Source organism: Haliaeetus albicilla, chromosome Z, assembly GCF_947461875.1.
Source record: "Haliaeetus albicilla chromosome Z, bHalAlb1.1, whole genome shotgun sequence".
NCBI lineage: Eukaryota > Metazoa > Chordata > Aves > Accipitriformes > Accipitridae > Haliaeetus > Haliaeetus albicilla.
The window spans coordinates 52603551-52622460 of NC_091516.1; the positions used below are offsets into that span (position 1 = coordinate 52603551).

The 18910-nt window shown below is 43.4% G+C and overlaps 1 protein-coding gene and 1 long non-coding RNA gene across 4 annotated transcripts in view; one reads left to right on the top strand and one right to left on the bottom strand.

Annotated features, from left to right (window-relative positions):
* Positions 1 to 4214, bottom strand: part of CEP120 (centrosomal protein 120) — a 41700-nt gene extending 37486 nt beyond the window's left edge. For all 3 annotated transcript variants that reach the window (XM_069775693.1, XM_069775694.1, XM_069775691.1), the window contains exons 1-3: positions 4010 to 4214; positions 1715 to 1871; positions 669 to 783 (exon numbers count right to left, since the gene is read on the bottom strand). In XM_069775693.1, the coding sequence (XP_069631794.1) occupies positions 669 to 783; positions 1715 to 1871; positions 4010 to 4061 (324 nt within the window). In that variant the 5' untranslated portion in view covers positions 4062 to 4214. The remainder of the gene's footprint in view (positions 1 to 668; positions 784 to 1714; positions 1872 to 4009) is intronic.
* The window catches only part of LOC138683670 (uncharacterized), a 497441-nt gene that overhangs the window by 20816 nt on the left and 457715 nt on the right, over positions 1 to 18910 (top strand). The gene's annotated exons all lie outside the window — the stretch shown is intronic.

Here is an 18910-nt window from a genome sequence, read left to right on the forward strand (position 1 = left end):
TTTCCAAGTTAGCAAGAAAAATATGCCATAAATCTTTAATTAGAAGAAAAGAATCTTCAAGTTCTCCACTGAAAGTGCACAGTTAGTTATATGGTTCACAAATCCTTAGGAAGTGTGATGTCAAAATAAGACACCAGGGTCCTGTTATGACCCATAACAGACTTATGTTTTGATCAAGAACAAGGAATTTTGATTAATTAGATTCATATAAACTATTCTATTATGTTTATTCTATGTTGTGTTAAGGGGCTAGAACTTCAGATAATGTAACACATCTTCTGTTGAGGCCCATAAAAGCCTTAAGACTTGATTTGATGATGGACACTCAATTCAATTGCTCAGTATCAACTGCTTTGATAATTTTTTCCAGGCAATTAAATCACGGAATTGCTTAAAAGTATTGCTTTACAAGTGTTCCAATTCTCAAATTCAAAAGTGCAAGGTTACTACAAAAGTATTTTCATTTGCCCATGTTCTCATGTAAAGTCAGGATGTCTCTCCTCTTTAATAAATAAAAGAAGAAAAAAAAGAGACAAGTACACAATCAACTAGGAGTCATGCTTCAAAAGAAGACTCCAAAGCTTTGCCTGTGCCTTAGTTAAAATTCTATCTGTAACAGTACTGTTGTCAAAACATAAGTTTTTAAAGCTTTATACCCCATAACATACCTGTTTCTTTTCCTGCACAGCTCTTAAATCAAGTACAATATAGCCTATATTCTCTTTAGCTGAAGATACAGGATCCAATGCAAAACACTGGAGTTTGATAGGCGTACGCTGCAGCCTAAAAGAACAACTCAATTGAAATCCAAAAAGTAAAATTTATCTCTGCAATTAGTTCACAAAAAAAATTCATAAGTTTCAAGCATACCAATGATACAAAGTTTGTTACATAACTAGTTTTAGTAGGTCAGAAACTGAGTTTATACTGAACATTTAAAAAATCATCATTAACTGAGTGAACAAACAAGTGGATTAATTTTGTAAGAAAAGTGTATTGCAGTTTCACAGAGCCTCAAGTGCTATTAAAAAGACATTAGTGACAAATAAATTCAATCTCATCCATGTACAAGAAATAAGCACTGCACCTCACAGGAAATGGGAATTTCACTTTTGAGGGTATCTTAAAAATAGGACTTATGAAACAGATTATTGTGCAAAGCACCTAACAATACTTAGAGGCACAAATAAGGTTTCTAGCATAAGGTATATTTAGGCATTTTTCTTTCGTCAAATGTCAAAGATAATATGGCCTTTTTAACTTCTTTGAAAATACAGAGGAAACGCAATCTGTCAGTCAAAACCAAATGACAGTTACGGAAACCTTACTTAATTTCTCAGCTCTTCTATTTGACATTTCCAAAAATATTTTACATAGGCTTTTCAGGCTTGAAGTTAAGTTAATTCTGTATCACAGTATACATAAGAAAGCCCGAATCCAATGCTTGAACTATAGCATTATTAATTTGCTGTAAGCTGTTGGGTTTATTTCAGTAGTGTAAAGACATACCCTTTAGAATTTTTAAACATCGCTTATTTTGCCACGTACTACTTTTCTTAGTTGTGGCAACATTATGGTAGATCAGCATACAGCTAAAAGAAAGTTTCTAAAAAAAATAATCAGATTACAGTAATAAAAAAATTGTATTTCAATAGCTGTAAACACAAGAAAATGAAATTTTATCTCCAAATCAGACTTAACTTTCTGATGTTACCTGTGCTGATGAAGTGCTTTCCTATCAAGTTCCCAAGCCAATTCTGTAGCAAATTCTGGCTGATCGGTATGCTCTACAGGATCAGTAGCCAACTGTTCACCATCAAACTTGGCTTCAACTACAAGCACGTGCTTGGGTCGTTTTGGAAAACAGCGTCCTGTAAAAGAATGTAATTGCCACACACCATCACTAAAAAAAGAAATGAGAGCTCAAATTCATGCCATAAATCAATTACATAAAAATACATTTTCCATATCATCTTCCCTGCGCTTACTCTAAAGCTATGTTCTTCATATTTAAAAAATAATGTCATCCCACTATGCAGAAGAAAGAAAGGAAAACACAACATGAAACAGGCTATTTGTGAAGCATCCAGAAATAGCAAGACATTAAGAACAAAGAACAAGGAGAGAAAGAAACTAGGCAACTAGTATGATTTCATTTTGAGAAATCTATGATTGAGAATAGATCAAGTGAACAGGTGAGAGGCAGAGATTGAATGCTTTACCTCTACTGCAGAGTTTATCACTGTCCCACTCCCACCCAGATCAAAGCAGCAAAACACGATCTAATGAAAGCAGTGAAAGGTATTTTTCCAATTGTTAAAAAAAAAATAAAAAAATCACTCCTTGTCATGGTTTAACCCCAGCCAGCAACTACGCAGCACACAGCCACTCACTCACTTCCCCACCCACCCAGTGGGATGGGGGAAAGAATCAGAAGGAAAAAGGTAAAACTCATGGGTTGAGATAAGAGGAGTTTAATAGAACAGAAAGGAAGAAAAAATAATTACAACAATAATAAAATTACAATATTAATAAAAGGATCGGAATATACAAAACAAGTGATGCACAATACAATTGCTCACCACTCACTGAGTTGATGCCCAGTTAGTTCCCGAGCAGTGATCCCCCAGGCCAACTCCCCCCAGTTTATATACTGTGCATGACGTCACATGGTACGGAATACCCCTTCGGCCAGTTTGGGTCAGGTGCCCTGGCTGTCCTGTGCCAACTTCTTGTGCCCCTCCAGCTTTCTCACTGGCTGGGCATCACAAGCTGAAAACTCCTTGACTTAGTCTAAACACTACTGAGCAACAACTGAAAACATCAGTGTGTTACCAATATTCTTCTCATACTGAATCCAAAAAATAACACTATACCAGCTACTAAAAAGAAAATTAACTCTATCCCAGCCAAAACCAGGACACTCCTAGATTAGGAGAGTGCCTAAAGCTGTACAGAATTTGTCCTGGGTCCAGCATCACCCAGCGTTCTGATTAATAATTTAAACGACAAAATGAAGTGAACATCTTTAAAATTTACATGTATCTCAGTGTGGGGAGGGGCTACACGCATGTCAGAGGACAGGATCTTATTTTAAACCCACCTTGCCAAACTCCATGAATGGACAGAGATCATAGGATTTACCTGACAAAGTGAAAGCACTCAGCCAAAAAAAGAAAACAACCAAACGACCCAAACCAGAAGAAAACACGCAAACAACCCAAACCCCCACACTCACACACTAACTACACCTCAGAAAACATAATCTGTAGGAATACAAGATGAGGAATGATCAGCTAGGTATTCAAGTCAACGCTAAAATGAGGTTTACAGTACATTGGTAACAGGGGATAGAAACACCAGAACATCTACCTAAAAAAAAAAAAAAAGGAGGGGGGTGGGCAGACACGTGAAACGATCCTGATCATCGTAAGACGTCGGCTGGACTCCAACGTTTTGGTCCAAAGCTTTCTCGAAGTGTGGCCCAGCTGAAAACACTCCACAGCCAGCCAGCGAGAACCGGGCCTCCACAGCCGTAAGGAAGGGCTAGCGATGCTGCTGCCTGTAGCTTAGGGAGGGAGAGAGGACTAACGCCATGCGGGGCGCCTTCGCCTGCATACGGGCTTGATCCGGCCGGAACGGCGGCGAAGGGTTCCCTGCACCCGCGGGGAGCGGCAGCGGTACGGGGTTTTAACGGCAACACGGGCTAGGCGAGTTTTGCAACGCAAAAGAGACAGATTCCCCGCGCCCCCGGAGAAGAAGGATGCTTTCGTCGTTCATTTCAAATAATGTTTTGGGAAATACGCCCGGAAACAAACCGGGGGTGGTCCACCCTGGCTTTAAGATACGTACGCCCACAGCTTTATTAATACAGCCAGTGTATTAGATGCAGCTTGGCTTATCCCGCTCACTCCATCACAGAAAACACACCCGGAGGCAGCGACCACCCCCACTTTCCGCCCAGGACGGAGAGGACGACCAGCAGCCGGGAGGCCGCCACCCCGTTTACCTTCCAGGACGGAGACGACGATCAGCAGCCGCTCGCCGGCTCTGGAGACCATCTCCCCGCTCCGCCCGGGGGCTGCCGGGCCGGAGGACGGGAAGCGCAGCCGCTCACAGAGCGGAGGACGGACCGGGAGCCCCTCCCCCCCCCGGCCCGGCCGGGCCCTGCCGCCACTCGCCACCCTTTTACCGCCTCGGAGCCTTTAAACGCCAACCGCCGCCTGCCGCCTCACTTCCGCCTAGCAACGGCGGCCCCGCCTGCCGCACAGCGCGCCGCTTCCGACGCGGGGCGCGGCGGCCCCGCCCGCGCCGCGCCGCGCCGCGCCGCGCCGCGCCGCAACGGCGGCCCCGCCCCGCCGCGCTGGCCCCGCCCCCGTCGCGCTGGTGCGGGCGGCGGGGGCGCGCAGCTCTGCCCCAGGAGACGTCTGGCTGCATTGCGTCATCCGTCTGTTTTCTGGGGTGGAAGTGGGGCGTTTCGGGAAGGCCGGGGGTGCTGCCTAGCAGCTGCGGGGTGGGCGGGGGCGCAGCCCGTGCGTGTGGTGCGCTGGTTTTGTCATCGGCAGCGGGCGCCGTGCGCGGTATCGGCTCCAGAAAAAGCGGTCGAAAACCTCATAAACAAGAATGTAATTACGGCACTGCAGTTTCCACAAGCACTTTGCATTGCCAGTCGACAAATAGCCAGCTACTTGAAAGGCATCTTGCCTATTACAGCAGCGAAGTTCCATTATTTTTTCCCCACTGTGATGGGGGCAGGGCAGGACGATCTGAATCTAGTTCTAGCAAAACGCAGCGTTGTCGTGCTTAGATAATTTTTAAGGGATTCTATCTTCCATGTGAAGTAATAATCAGTTAAGCAATAATACCAGGAATTAGTGTCCCCTGGCATCCCAAATTACTTGTATAACTTGACTGTGAGGCAAAAGAAGCCATTTTTATGTTTACAATCTTAAGGTTATTAGATAGCCTAGCAAAAACTTTGTGCTGCCATGAAGTCCTTGTGTTTCAGTAACACGCCTACTCCAGAGAGATACCGAGTCACGATTCGCAAATGTCAGGAGAGGGAGAACCCCTTTGCTTTTGCAGTTTATTCTGGTTCTGAAGCACTGTTCAATGCTTTTTCTTATTTCTGTGTTGAAACTGCCTGAGGTCAGTTTGGGCTGGTGCTTTTTGTTGTGGCATCTTCTATTCTGTAACACTGCATTTGGCAGGACAACTCTCTAGGTTTACAGTCTGAGTTCTTAAATTTCTATTACTGTCAGCTTCTGCAAACCAGGTGTAGATGGTTTTTAAAGAAGACCTGAAGACAGACCTCTGAAAAGTAATTTTGGCTAGCCGGGGAACATGATCATGGAAGATGACAAAAAATGTACAATTTACCTGGCAGCTTTTTTTACTTGAAAGTTGATTTCTCTTGGTGTGATTCCTGGAAATAATATCTTCTTCTGGTGACTTACATGAGTTTATTCCATATCATAGTCCTGCAGTTTGTAACCAGAATAAACTGCTGTATCAGTAAATAAAGATTTTAAAAAATAAGTTTTTTATTCTAGAAATTAAAGCCAGTAGTGCTTTCTGGCTGAAAAAACTAAGTAAAATTATCCCTTAGGGGACATGTCCTTTTCCTTACAACAGTCACCTATATTTCATCACTTTTTGTTCCTTTCTATTTTTGGCCTTTCTTCACTTCATATTTTCCCGTATTTTGTCTTTCTAACCTTCCTAATCCCGTGAAAGATTTTTCCACTTTCATTCTTTCCTTCTCTGCAGGTCAGTGCCCCAGACTGGTGTCTTCCTCTAAGGACAGTCTTCATAGTCAGTTTCTTTCCTTTTTAATTCTTTTTGCTTTATTATGTACTGCTTACCTGAATAAAGACTGTTGTCATTTTATCATCAGTCTTTTTTTGAAAAAATAATCTCAAGTCCCAGAGTTCTCTCTGTTAGTCATGTTTTCTGTGATTTTATTAATTTTGGTTGCCCTTCTCTGAACTCTTAATTAGCCCTCACCCTTCTTCATTGACAGTGTCTGTAGGTGGGTAGACTACATCAGGGCAGGCTGCTTTAGTGTTTTCTACAACAGATTTACTGTGTGTTTTCCTGCATGTTCTCTACTTTCTTCTTGTGAACTACTGATGGAAAAACAACCACTTCTTCCAGTAACTGTTCCTGGATTTGCTTTTTGCCCATTTAGCAAGCTTAGCTGGTTCAGCACAGGGTCAGACAAATGCCAGAGCCAGCACAACAGAATGAGAGAATGTGGCTAACAATGCTGGTTTGTGGGTGTTTGTGTCTGCACATGGCAAAGCATGTGGGATCTCCCCTTTTGGCAACTGCTAGCCATTAAATCAGGTCACCTACCTCATGAAACTTTATCCTTAGACATTCTCTCCCAGCCCTAGCCTGACTTTTATCTCTATGTTACAGGTATTAACTGTGCCAAGAGCCGCATCACCATTAACCTTTCCCAGTAAAGACTTTTTTTAAAAAAAAGGGGGGGTGGGAGGAAGAGAAAAAAGACATTAAGAAGACAGTAGGACCCCTTGGTCTTATCAGCTTCATTTGTTTTGCAGTACACCAAGTCTTTCTCTATTCTTCCTATCGTCACCAAAGACTGTTTTCTTTTGACCCTTTCATAGTCTTGCCTAGTTGTGTCTCATCTTACACATTCGCCTGTCCAGGTGCCAGGCTACAGGCTGTGCCCTACTCTTACGCCAGTACGGGACAGCAGCAGCGAGCAGAGCTGTGGGAGGTGTGCCCAGGGAGAGGAACTCCTCCGCTTAGCGACAGAGCTCTGGGAGGATGTGAGTGGGTTGAGGAGTATCAGGGAGTACGAGAGAGAAAGAGAGAGACTACTGGAATCACACCCCACCTTTGCTGGGACAGACCTGTCAGGAAGACAGGACACATGATACAGGGGATTCCCTATCCTCTCTTCACCCAGCAGAACATGGTGACTTAAGGGATGGGGGCAATGGTGGCAAGTTCCTGCCAGGCACAGCAGGCGCGTCTCCTCTGTGACCACCCCGCCTTCCCAGGTGCCCTTGCACAGTAGGTATGAGGCTCTGCAAGTGGAACCGAACAATGATGAGGATGATGGTTAGTCTAGGTCGCAGGTGTCACCAAGGTTAAGGTGGCCTATACCCTGCATCAAAACCACTTCCATAAAGAATAAAAGACAGGTCTTTGTCATAGGAGACTCTCTTCTGACTCGAATAGAAGGCCCAATATGCAGACTGGCCCACTTCCTAAGGAACTCTGCTGCCTCCCTGGGGCCCAGGTTAACGATGTGACGAGGAAACTTCCTACCCTGGTACAGCCCTTGGATTATTATCCATTGTTGCTTTTTCGTGTAGGTAGTGATGAAGTTGCAATAAGAAGTCCAAGGGCAATCAAACAAGACTTCACCACCTTGGGACGACTGGTTAATGGATCAGGTGCACAAGAGGCGTTCTCCTCTATCCTTCCAGTTCCAGGAATTGATGAAGGAAGAAACAGGAAGGCCCAGCAGATCAATACCTGACTCTGAGACTGGTGTGACTGGCAAAATTTGGGGGTTTTTGGTCATGGGTCGATCTACACAACACCAGGCCTGCTGGCGACAGATAGGGTACACCTGTCTTAAAGGGGGAAAAGGATTTTTGCAGAGGAGTTAGCAGGGCTCATTGAAAGAGTTTTAAACTAGGTTTAAAGAGGGAAAGGGTTAAAACCAGGCTCACTAGGGAAAAGCCTGGAAGCGGCAAGCCTATGTTTGAGGGATGGTATGCTAGCGAGGTTCTTTGGTCTGCTCCACAATGTGTTGATGTGGTGGCTTGACCCTGCCTAGACACCAGGTACCCACCAAAGCTACTCTATGACTCTCCGCCTCAGCTGGACAGGGGAGAGAAAATATAACAAAAGGCTCATGGGCCAAGATAAGGACAGGGAGAGATCACTCACTAATTACTGTCATGGGCAAAACAGACTTGACTTGGGGAAAATTAATTTAACTTATTACTAATCAAATCAGAGCAGGATAATGAGAAATAAAACCAAATCTTAATACCCATTGTGCAGCTGGAAAACTATGATGCAATTGCAATCATGGAAACATGGTGGCATGACTTACACAACTGGAGTGCCGCAGTGGATGGCTATAAACTCTTCAAAAGGGATAGGCAAGGAAGGAGGGGCAGTGAGGTAGCCCTACATGTTAGGGAGTGTTTTGTCTATCTAGAGGCTGACGATGGCGAATAAAGGGTTGAGTGATTATGGGTAGGAGTCAGGGGAAAGGCCAGCAAGGCAGATATGGTGGGAGTCTGTTACAGACTACCCCACCAGAATGAAGAGGCAGACGAAATATTCTCTAAGAAGCTGGGAGAAGTCTTGCAATTGCTAGCCCTTGTTCTCATGGAGGACTTCAACTTAACAGATGTCTGCTGGAAATGCAATACAGCAAAGAAGAGAGTCTAGGAGGTTCCTAGAGTGTGTGGAAGATAACTTCCTGACACAGCTGGTGAGTGAGGCAACTAGGCAAGGCACCCCGCTGGACCTGTTGTTTGCGTACAGAGAAGGACTTGTGGGTGATGTGATGGTAATGGAGGCCATCTCAGGCATAGCAATCATGAAATGATAGAGTTTTCAATGCTTGGGAGTAGTAAGGAGGGTGGTCAGCAGAACTGCCACCTTGGACTTCTGGAGGGCAGACTTTGGCCTGTTAAGGGGCCTGGTTGACAGAGTCCCTTGGGAGGCAGTCCTGAAGGGCAAAAGAGTCCAGGAAGACTGGATGTTCTTCAAGACAGAAATCTTGAAGGCACAGGAGCAGACTGTCCCCATGTGCCAAAAGACGAGCCAGCGGGGAAGAAGACTGGCCTGGCTGAACAGAGAGCTTTGGCTGGAACTCAGGAAAAAAAGGAGAGTTTATGACCCTTGGAAGAAGGGGCAGGCCACTCAGGAGGACTACAAGGATGCTGTGAGGTTATGCAGGGAGAAAATTAGAAGGGTCAAAACCCAGCTAGAACTCAATCTGGCTACTGCTGTAAAAGACAATAAAAAGTGTTTCTATAAATACATGAGCAACACAAGGAGGGCTACGGAGATTCTCCATCTGGTTTTGGATGTAGGGGGAAACACAGTGACAAAGGATGAGAGAAAGGCTGAGGTACTTAATGCCTTCTTTGCCTCATTCTTTAATAGTAAGACCAATTGTTCTCAGGGTACCCAGCCCCCTGAGCTGGAAGACAGGGCAGGGAGCCGAATGAAGCCCCCATAATCCAAAGGGAAATGGATAGTGACCTGCTACACCACTTAGACACACACAACTTGTGGGAGCAGCTCAGAACACCTGGCATTTGTTTTCAAGAGTGAACGTTAGAATTTGTTGTGCTGCATGTTTGCCAAGCCTTTGAAGAACTAGCTTTACAAGGTCAGGTTGGAGGATGGCCTTGCATATGCCTGGGAAGATGTGGCTGAAGACAGTCGCGCGTATGTGTATGGAATGTTTTTATCTTTAACTGTTCTAAGGACTGGCAAACATCCCAGTTGAGCTAGATATGTGCTCCTGTGTTAGTAGTATTGGCTGTCTGCTGGTAGTTCTTTCTAGATCTTTGTTGAAACATGTATAAGTTTGATCCTTTTAGTGAAATAAACGGAATCTTGTATAGATAGCTTGAGCGCTTAATTCAGTCACCACACAAGTCTATGGGACCAGATGGGATCCAGCCAATGGTACTGAGGGACCTGGTGGAAGTGCTCACGGAGCCCCTTTCAATCATTTGTCAGCAGTCCTGGCTAACCGGGGAGGTCCCAGTTGAGTGGCAGTTAGCGAATGTGATGCCCATCTACAGGAAGAGCAGGAAGTAGGATCTGGGGAAGTACAAGCCTGTCAGTCCGACCTCAGTGCCGGGGAAGGTTGTGGAGCAGATCAACTTGAGTGCCATCACATGGCACGTACGGGACAACCAGGTGATGAGGCCCAGTCAGCATGGGTTTATGAAAAGTAGGTCCTGCTTGACTAACCTGCTCCCCTTCTATGATAAGGTGACCAGCTTAGCGGATGAGGGAAAGGCTGTGGATGTTGTCTAGCTGGACTTTACTAAAGCCTTTGACACTGTGTCTCACAGCATACTCTTTGATAAGCTGGAGGCTCATGGCTTGGACAGGTGTACTCTTTGCTGGGTAAAAAACTGGTTGGATGGCCGGGCCCAAAGAATTCTGGTGAATGGAGTTAAATGCAGTTGGCGGTCGGTCACGAGTGGTGTTCCCCAGGGCTCAGTACTGGAGCCAGGTCTGTTTCATATCTTTATCCATGATTGGGGTGAGGGGATCAAGTGTACCCTCAGTAAGTTTGTGGATGACACCAAGGTGGGCAGGAATGTTGATCTGCTTGAGGGTAGGAAGGTTCTACAGAGGGATCTGGACAAGTTGGATTGATGGACCGAGGCCAACTGTATGAGGTCTTCAACAAGGCTGAATCCTGGGTCTTGGGGAAGAGTGGCTGGAAAGCTGCGCGGTGGAAAAGGACCTGGTCATGTTGGTCGACAGCCGGCTGAATATGAGCCAGCAGTGTGCCCAGGTGGCCAAGAAGGCCAACGGCATCCTGGCCTGTATCAGAAATAGTGTGGCCAGCAGGAGCAGGGAGGTGATCGTCCCCCTGTACTTGGCACTGGTGAGGCCGCACCTCGAGTGCTGTGTTCAGTTTTGGGCCCCTCACTACAGGAAAGACATTGAGGTGCTGGAGTGTGTCCAGAGAAGGGCAACCAAACTGGTTAAGGGCCTGGAGCACAAGTCTTATGAGGAGCGGCTGAGGGAACTGGGGCTGTTTAGTCTGGAGAAAAGGAGGCTGAGGGGAGACCTTATCGCTCTCTACAACTACCTGAAGGGGGGTTGTAGTGAGGTGGGTGCTGGTCTCTTCTATCAAGTAACTGCTGATAGAACAAGAGGAAATAGCCTCAAGTTGCGGCAGGGGAGGTTTAGATTGGATATTAGGAAAAATTTTTTCACTGAAAGGGTTGTCAAACATTGAAACAGGCTGCCCAGGGAAGTGGTTGAGTCACCATTCCTGGAGGTGTTTAAAAGACATGCAGATGTGGCACTTAGGGACATGGTTTAGTGGTGGACTTGGCAGTGTTAGGTTTAAGATTGGACTTGATGATCTTAAGGGTCTTTTCCGACCAAAATGATTCTGTGATTCTATGATTCTAATGCCATCTTCTATTTTTGGTTGCTTCTCATACTCCTCCTTAGTAACTAGCCTAGACCATTGAAGATATAATTTATCTAGAACTATTCTTCCCTTTCCTTGCACTGGAATACTTTGCTTGTACATTCTTAGTTTCTTCTGGGACCTACGAATTCTCCTAAACCATTTCTCTAATAAACATGTTTCCCAAAGAAACGTTACCCATTTATCCTTTCAGTTCAGTAAAATCTGCTTTCTTGAAATATGTTATGCCTTTTTTTAAAGGCATTTTTTGACCCCAAACTGGGACAACCTAATGACTGTCAGGCTTCAATAAATATATTTGAGTTGGAAGGGCATCTAAACAGAACCATATAAAGACAATGATTGCATTAATAAGATTTTAAATGTTATTGCCATGCAGCGTGCTCCTTTTTAATGATTTGTGAGATGGTTTTTAATCTATCTGAAAAATATACAGTTAAAAACCCCAGGATATAACAGTCAAAAAATCATCACTAAGAACAATCAAAGTGTTTTATTCATAGAACAGACTGTATTTCAACTGTGGTCAGTTTCTTTAACACTATATGAAAGTCAATGTGTTTTTCCATTTTCTGAGTTTATTTAATGCACGTTAGTCAAATTAACATCATTATGCTTCTCTTCTAGCAATAGAATTAGAACTGTAGCACTTTCAAGATTCATTTGTCAATTTATAATCCAATTTCCATGAGGAAGATAGAGTTCATCCAGTATCTTGTGCTTCATTACTATCTTTGCTTATCCCACATCTCTAAAGAAACAATGTAACTAAAATTATGTAAATACAAATGATAATGTAGCTCATAAAAGCAAATCAAGTAGTGAATATTAGGTACAATATTTAAGTTAGCATTGGTTATGAAACTTTCTTCGTACAGCCAATGGTTAAACAAATTATTGAATTAATAAGTTATGACTACCATTATTAAATGCTTTAGTCAAAATCATATATTCTTTATATTCTTGTTTTAGAGGCTATTGACTTATAACAGTTCTTCATAATTATTAACTAATTTGCCTTGGCTTGGCTATTTTTTCAATCCCAGCTTCACTTCCCATTGATATTGCATGTTAATTTTGTCTCCATATATTAAGTTGTCCCTCATTTTACAAGGTTACTTACTCTGCCTTCTTTACTTCATTTTCTTAAATAAGCATTTTAAAATTTATTTCTGTTAACTTCAAAAGATCTGTACTTGTTGCATTTCTGTCTAAATTTACAACTAAGAGGAATGAGTTATTCCTGCAAAAATTACCTCTTTGATCATTTTGTTTATCCACATGTTATGTATCTGTTCCTACATGGCTTTCATTATTCTAGTGGCCAAGCCAAATTAAGACATTGGATATGACAACTAGTGTGTCTTCGATGTTTGGCCCTCTCCTTAATAAGAATATAGAGAGACAATGTTTGCTTTGGTATTATTTTTAATAATGTATGTTTATACTAAAAATGCTAGGGGTGTGAGCTTTCAAATAAGGTCAGAGGGTGATGAGATTGGTAAGTGGTCTATACCACTTGCAGGTTCACCCCACTCAAGGCAATCAGTCCTTTCTCATCAGGCAGGCATTCTGTTTCCCAATAGAATGGGAACATTCCATTTCCCATTACAGATCAGATGAGTAGTCAATCGGCTGTACTGTGCCATTACTGAGGTTCCACAGCACGTTATGATAGCTTCAGAGATTTCCCCTTGCCACCTCTAACAAGATAGAATAGCATCATCATTTGCATAGCTGAGAACAGGTCATATACAATTCAAACAGTGATGAATTATCCTCTCCTTTCAGGCATCTTGTTTCATGGTAGCTTAGTCCTGAAGATCCTTCTGCTTGGAAGCTTTTATTGTTTCATTCACTATTTGTGTTGGAGGGTGTTCTATAAATATAATCCCAAATAAAAAATAACTGGTACTTGTAACTTAATGTTGTTTCCAGTGTTTTCAGCTTAAAATGCATCATATTTGTTTCTGAATTAATTAATGAATAACTTTAGGGTAGCTATTAATTGACTTAGAATCATTTATTTAGTTCTTATTTAACTTGTCTTGCATCAGTTTTAACACTTGCAGATTGTTCATGCACAGAGTGTGGTAAATAGCTGTATCCCTATGTAGCAGGGATTAAAATGGCACGCAAGTATAATGTGTGTTCTACGGGGGTAACTTGAATTACTCTTCTTGTGGTTGTTTGGTTACACTTTGGAATACTTTGGAAGTATTCTTAAATGTTTTGTTTGTTTTACCATAAAACAGAACTTCAGTAAGAGCATGCTTTATATGGAGGTTGAAAATGAGAAAAGGATATAAAATACTGTCTTTAAGGCAAACTTTAGAATTGGAATCACTGATCCTCAGTGCATGACCTGATATGCTCAGGAAGAGCAAAACCATCATTTAAACAGACAAAATTTAAATTTAAGAAGAGGGGCAGCTGAAGGCTATTTTAAAGATTAGATTGGAAGAGCAATAACCTTTATTATTCTGGAAAAGGGAGAACCAAATGGTGAAATATATTTCTTCAGACTAGGTAGGAAGATTATTTCTTCTCTGCTGACACCTGTAGTACATGTAACCAAATGGCGTAGTTGTCACTGGAAAGTTTATTGTAATGCCTAATTCACGTACACTGTAGTCATGAATAGTACTATCACTGAAAACTAGAAAACTGTTGTATTGGGTTTGTGTGGCAAGGTTTTGGTAGCGGGGGGCTACAGTGGTGGCTTCTGTGAGAAGCTGCCAGAAGCTTCCCCTGTGTCTGACAGAGCCAACATCAGCTGGCTCCACGTCGGACCTGCCACCAGACAAGGCCAAGCCCATCAGTGATATTGGTAGTGCCTCTGGGATAACATATTTAAGAAGGGGAAAAAGCTGCTGTGCAACAAAAACTGCAACCCACGACAGGAGTGAGAATATGTGAGCAAAACAACCCTGCAGACCCCCAGGTCAGTGAAGAAGGAGGGGGAGGAGGTGCTCCAGACACCGGAGCGGAGATTCCCCTGCAGCCCATGGTGAAGACCATGGTGAGGCAGGCTGTCCCCCTGCAGCCCAGGGAGGTCCACGGTGGAGCAGATATCTGCCTGCAGCCCGTGGAGGACCCCACGCCGGAGCAGGTGGATGCCCAAAGGAGGCTGTGACCCTGTGGGAAGCCTGCGCTGGAGCAGGCTCCCGGCAGGACCTGTGGACTTATGGAGAGAGGAGCCCATGCAGGAGCAGGTTTGCTGGCAGGACTTGTGACCCTGTGGGGGACCAACGCTGGAGCAGTGTGCTCCTGAAGGACTGCAGCCCGCAGAAAGGTCCCACGCTGGAGCAGTTTGTGAAGAACTGCAGCCCGTGGGAAGGGCTCATGTTGGAGAAGTTCGTGGACAACTGTCTCCCATGGGAGGCAGCCCATGCCAGAGCACGGGAAGAGTGAGGAGTCCTCCCCCTGAGGAGGAAGGAGCGGCAGAGACAACGTGTGATGAACTGACGCCAACCCCCATTCTCTGTCCCCCTGTGCCGCTGGCGGGCAGGAGGTAGAAATTTGGGAGTACAGTTAAGCCTGGGAAGGAGGGAGGGGTGAGGGGAAGGTGTTTTAAGATTTGGTTTTATTTCTCATTATCCTGCTCTGATTTGATTAGTAATAAGTTAAATTAATTTTCCCCAAGTCAAGTCTGTTTTGCCCATGACAGTAATTAGTGAGTGATCTCTCCCTGTCCTTATCTTGGCCCATGAGCCTTTTGTTATATTTTCTCTCCCCTGTCCAGCTGAGGGGGGGAGTGATAGAGTAGCTTTGGTGGGTACCTGGTGCCTAGCCAGGGTCAAGCCACCACAACTGTTAGAAGAATTGGATCTGAAAAGGTGATGGAGAGTTACATATATGAAAAATGAATGGAAAGTATCCAGTGGATATTCCTAAATTAGGTACAAAAGCAATGGCTTTGTTCCCCTCTCAAGTCTAGGACTATCTAGAACTCTATGATAAAAACTTAGAGCATCCTGAAGAATATTGGAATATATTCTGGATGTCCCTTAAGCACGCATGTGCTGTGATACTGCCAGGACTGTTTATGTAACTTACCAGATTGTTCCTGTTTCTTTCCAGACCTTTTCAGTAAAAAGTATCAGGTCGGATTTTGTATGAAAATGTCTGTGATGGGAATTCCTAAGACTGAAGATGGCTAACAGCTTTTAAAATCTAAAAATGCCATCATTGGATACATTCCTGATGGTCTTCTGCCACATGGTCTCCTGTTATTTGGCTGCTTACTGCTCACCTAGCAAGTATTGCTAATACTGAAGAATCAAGAATTGCCAAACCCTAATTATTTTCAAGAGGAAAACTTTAAGTCAACATTTCGTGGGGGGGGGGGGAAGCCTCAGTAAAAGTGAGCATATTTCAGGGGCTCTAGTTTTCGGTGCTCTGGTATTTTTAGAGACTTTTGCATTTTTTGAAGTTTTAACATACTTGTCTAGAGGTGAGACATCTTAAATGTTATGCTGTGACTGAAATTTAAACTGAAATAATTTCAGCAAATGGCATTCCCTCATGATTGCTGATGAAGAGACTCTCTTATCTCATCAGGTTCCCCTCATCACTCATTCGCAGGGAACTCTTTGCATCTTGAAAGAGCTAATAAGTTAAATTTAAACACTAAGTTAAACTGAGGGCCTAATTCAGAATCCATGTGAGTCAGTGAGAAGGTTTCTTTGAAGGGATAACTTTAGTGGATTTTGGATCTTGTCCCAAGTGACCAGGGACATACTCCTACAGATCTGCAAGCAGAAGGGTCATCCGCACAGTTCAGGTCATATTTGAACAGCTAACACAGTGGATTTTTGTCATTTAACCAAAAAGAATGATATCATTTTGGCTTGTGTAACCTGGCAGGTCAGTGAAAAACTGCGAACCTTGATCTCCCAAATCTTAGTTCTTTTATCTATACACTAGGCCTTGCTGGTCTTAATATAAATCAAGACATTATCTTTCTTTTTCAAAGACACCATTTGTAAAGCTGAACATGCTGTGTAATATAAGAAAGGAGAAATTAAGGACAAAGCCTTCAAAATAATTCTTCAGTCTGTGGTCAGTGACTGCAAAAATTCTAAAATGATATACTTTTTAGAACATTTTAAGAAAAAGTCACTTGGGTCTGGTATTCCACTTTGGATTGCTACCACATCCACTGCTTATAATGGGACATAGGCATCTAATTAATTTATTTAGACTTGATAGGTTAAGAGTAGGCAGAAGCACATCTGATGAAAAACAAGAGAGAACAGGGACTCAGAGATGACTTGGACACTGCACAGGACTTTGGATCAGCTTGTCTGTGCTGAGGTTGCACAGTAAGTAGTCTTCAGATGTTAGTGAAGAAAAGAAGGATAAGAAGTATGTTCAGTACAACAACCTTCCTTCCTAATTTCTCTATCACAAGTAGCAATGTAAATTTAATTATAAGGAGGCAAGTGGAAGATTCAGAGTAGGAGTTAACAAATTGGTGGGAAAATGTAGTTATGTAGTCTTAATAAACTACTTAAAACAAGAAGCACTAGTGCTGTTCTGCCCTGAGGGAATGATATTGATCAAAGACTGCTGGCACTCAGTCACCTTCCCAACTTGGGGATTATATTCCTTCCCATAAATGCGTGATTTCTAAGATTCTATCTGTGCAGATGCACAACATAATATTCTTGACAAATTCACTAATATTCTGGGGCACTCAGGTACATAGAAAAAGCCCAAATGAATGTCAAATACATGTTGGTGATTGTGACACTGAAATCAAGTGATGGAAGTCACCTTCTAGGATCTGCTTTCAAATATCTCTATACATGTATAATAAGTCCTTACAGAGGATTAAATTAGAAACTAGTGTTTGCTATATGGTATGAAGAACAGAATATGGAGAATATGTATATAACATCTATTTAACAAAAAATAACAGGTATGAATGTTCTAGCTCCAAAGACCAGAATATTGGAAGTGTGCTAAAGCCAATCCTTAAGGCAGGGATGACTTCATTGTGGTGATCATAGAAAGTGACACATGGAAAAAGAGAGTCCCAGGGAGTTTACAGTCTAGCAAGCAGTAATCTATACTTGCATTTGTGTGCATTTCCTCACACAAACTATCTCTGTAACTGGTAACTCTGCCAGGGTGAGTTAGAATCTGGTCTTAGATGGACCAGGTGAATAGAGAGTTAGAGACAGGATTTTTAATCCCATTATGGAGATGGATGACTGTGTTAATAGAAGGACTGAATGACTTGCCCAGGGATGCACAGGAATGATAAAGCCATGAATTTAATCCTCTTTTCCACATTCCACTATGGTGTCCTATCCAGAACATAGTACTGTATCTAAAAAGTTAATTTTTGAGCTAATTGTAATGTGTTGTGAAGTTCATTAGATGCTAGACAGCATATGCTCTGTCATATATATTGTTTCCTTTTTTTTCTAATTGTTGTGCAGGGTGCAAGGTAACTGCTTTTTAAATTCCTAGATCACCAAAATGATGCAAAAAAATTGCAGCTATCATACAAATGAATAGACTTATTCCTCCTTTCTCATAAGGTTTGTGTAAGTTACTGTTTGAGTGAAAAGTACTTATGAGACACTTAAATATAGGATATAGAATCACAGAATATCCTGAGTTGAAAGGGACCCATGAAGATCACTGAGTCCAAATCCTGACAGGGCAACCAAAAGATAAACCATCTGCTTCTTGAACACCAACAGGCTTGGAGCCGTGACTACTTCCCTGGGGAGCTTGGTCCAGTGCTTGACCACTCTCTCAGTGAAGAACTTTTACCTAATATCCAGTCTCACCTTCCCCTGTCACTAAGCCATTCCCTTGCATTCTATCACCGGACACCACAGAAAAGAGATCAGCACCTCCCTCTCCACTCCCTTACCACCTGTATCAAAAAGTTGTCTTCAACCTGCTTCAGGAATTCCCTGGACCTCTTTGTGTCCGCTGTATGACAGTCCCAATCAACATCTGGGAAGTTGACGTTGCCCCTAAGGACAAGGGCAACTGATTTAGTGGGGGGTTAATTCCTTATAGACTAATACAACAGTGCCATCATCCTGGCTGGGTGATCTGTAGCAGACTCCCACAACAATATCTGCTTTATTAGCTTTTCCCCTAATCCTTACCCAGAGGCTCTCAACCGTGTCACCCCCAACTGCAAGCACTGTACAGTCCAACCCCACCTTTACCCACAGCGCTACCTCTCTGCCCTGCCTGCCTCTCCTGAAGAGCCTAGAACCATCCATCACAGCACGCCAGTCGCAGGACTCTTCCCACCAAGTCTCGCTGACGCAAACATTGTCGCAGCTCTGGGACTGAGCCAAAGCTTCCAGGTTTGGAAGCTTATTCCTCATGCTGCGGGCATTTGTGTACAAACGTTTGAAATGTGCTCCACTGTATTTGGTACATTGTGGAGCAGAGTGAAAGCCCTCACCAGCACAACAGCACTCAAACCTCACCATGCTGTCCCAGAGCTTATCACTAGTAACCCCGTCCTGCCTTGCACCTCTGCAGAGTCACCTTCCTGAGCAATGGCCATGGCTTCTGCAGGAGGGGACAGCCAGCGCCTCTGGCACATGGAGGGCTGCTACACCTCAGTGCAATGCTTCAAGCAACAGACGACAGCACATGCCACTGCACTGAAGCTTCGTGCTGTGGACCCAACTGAGACCTTGGTCCTTGGAAAGAAAACCAGCC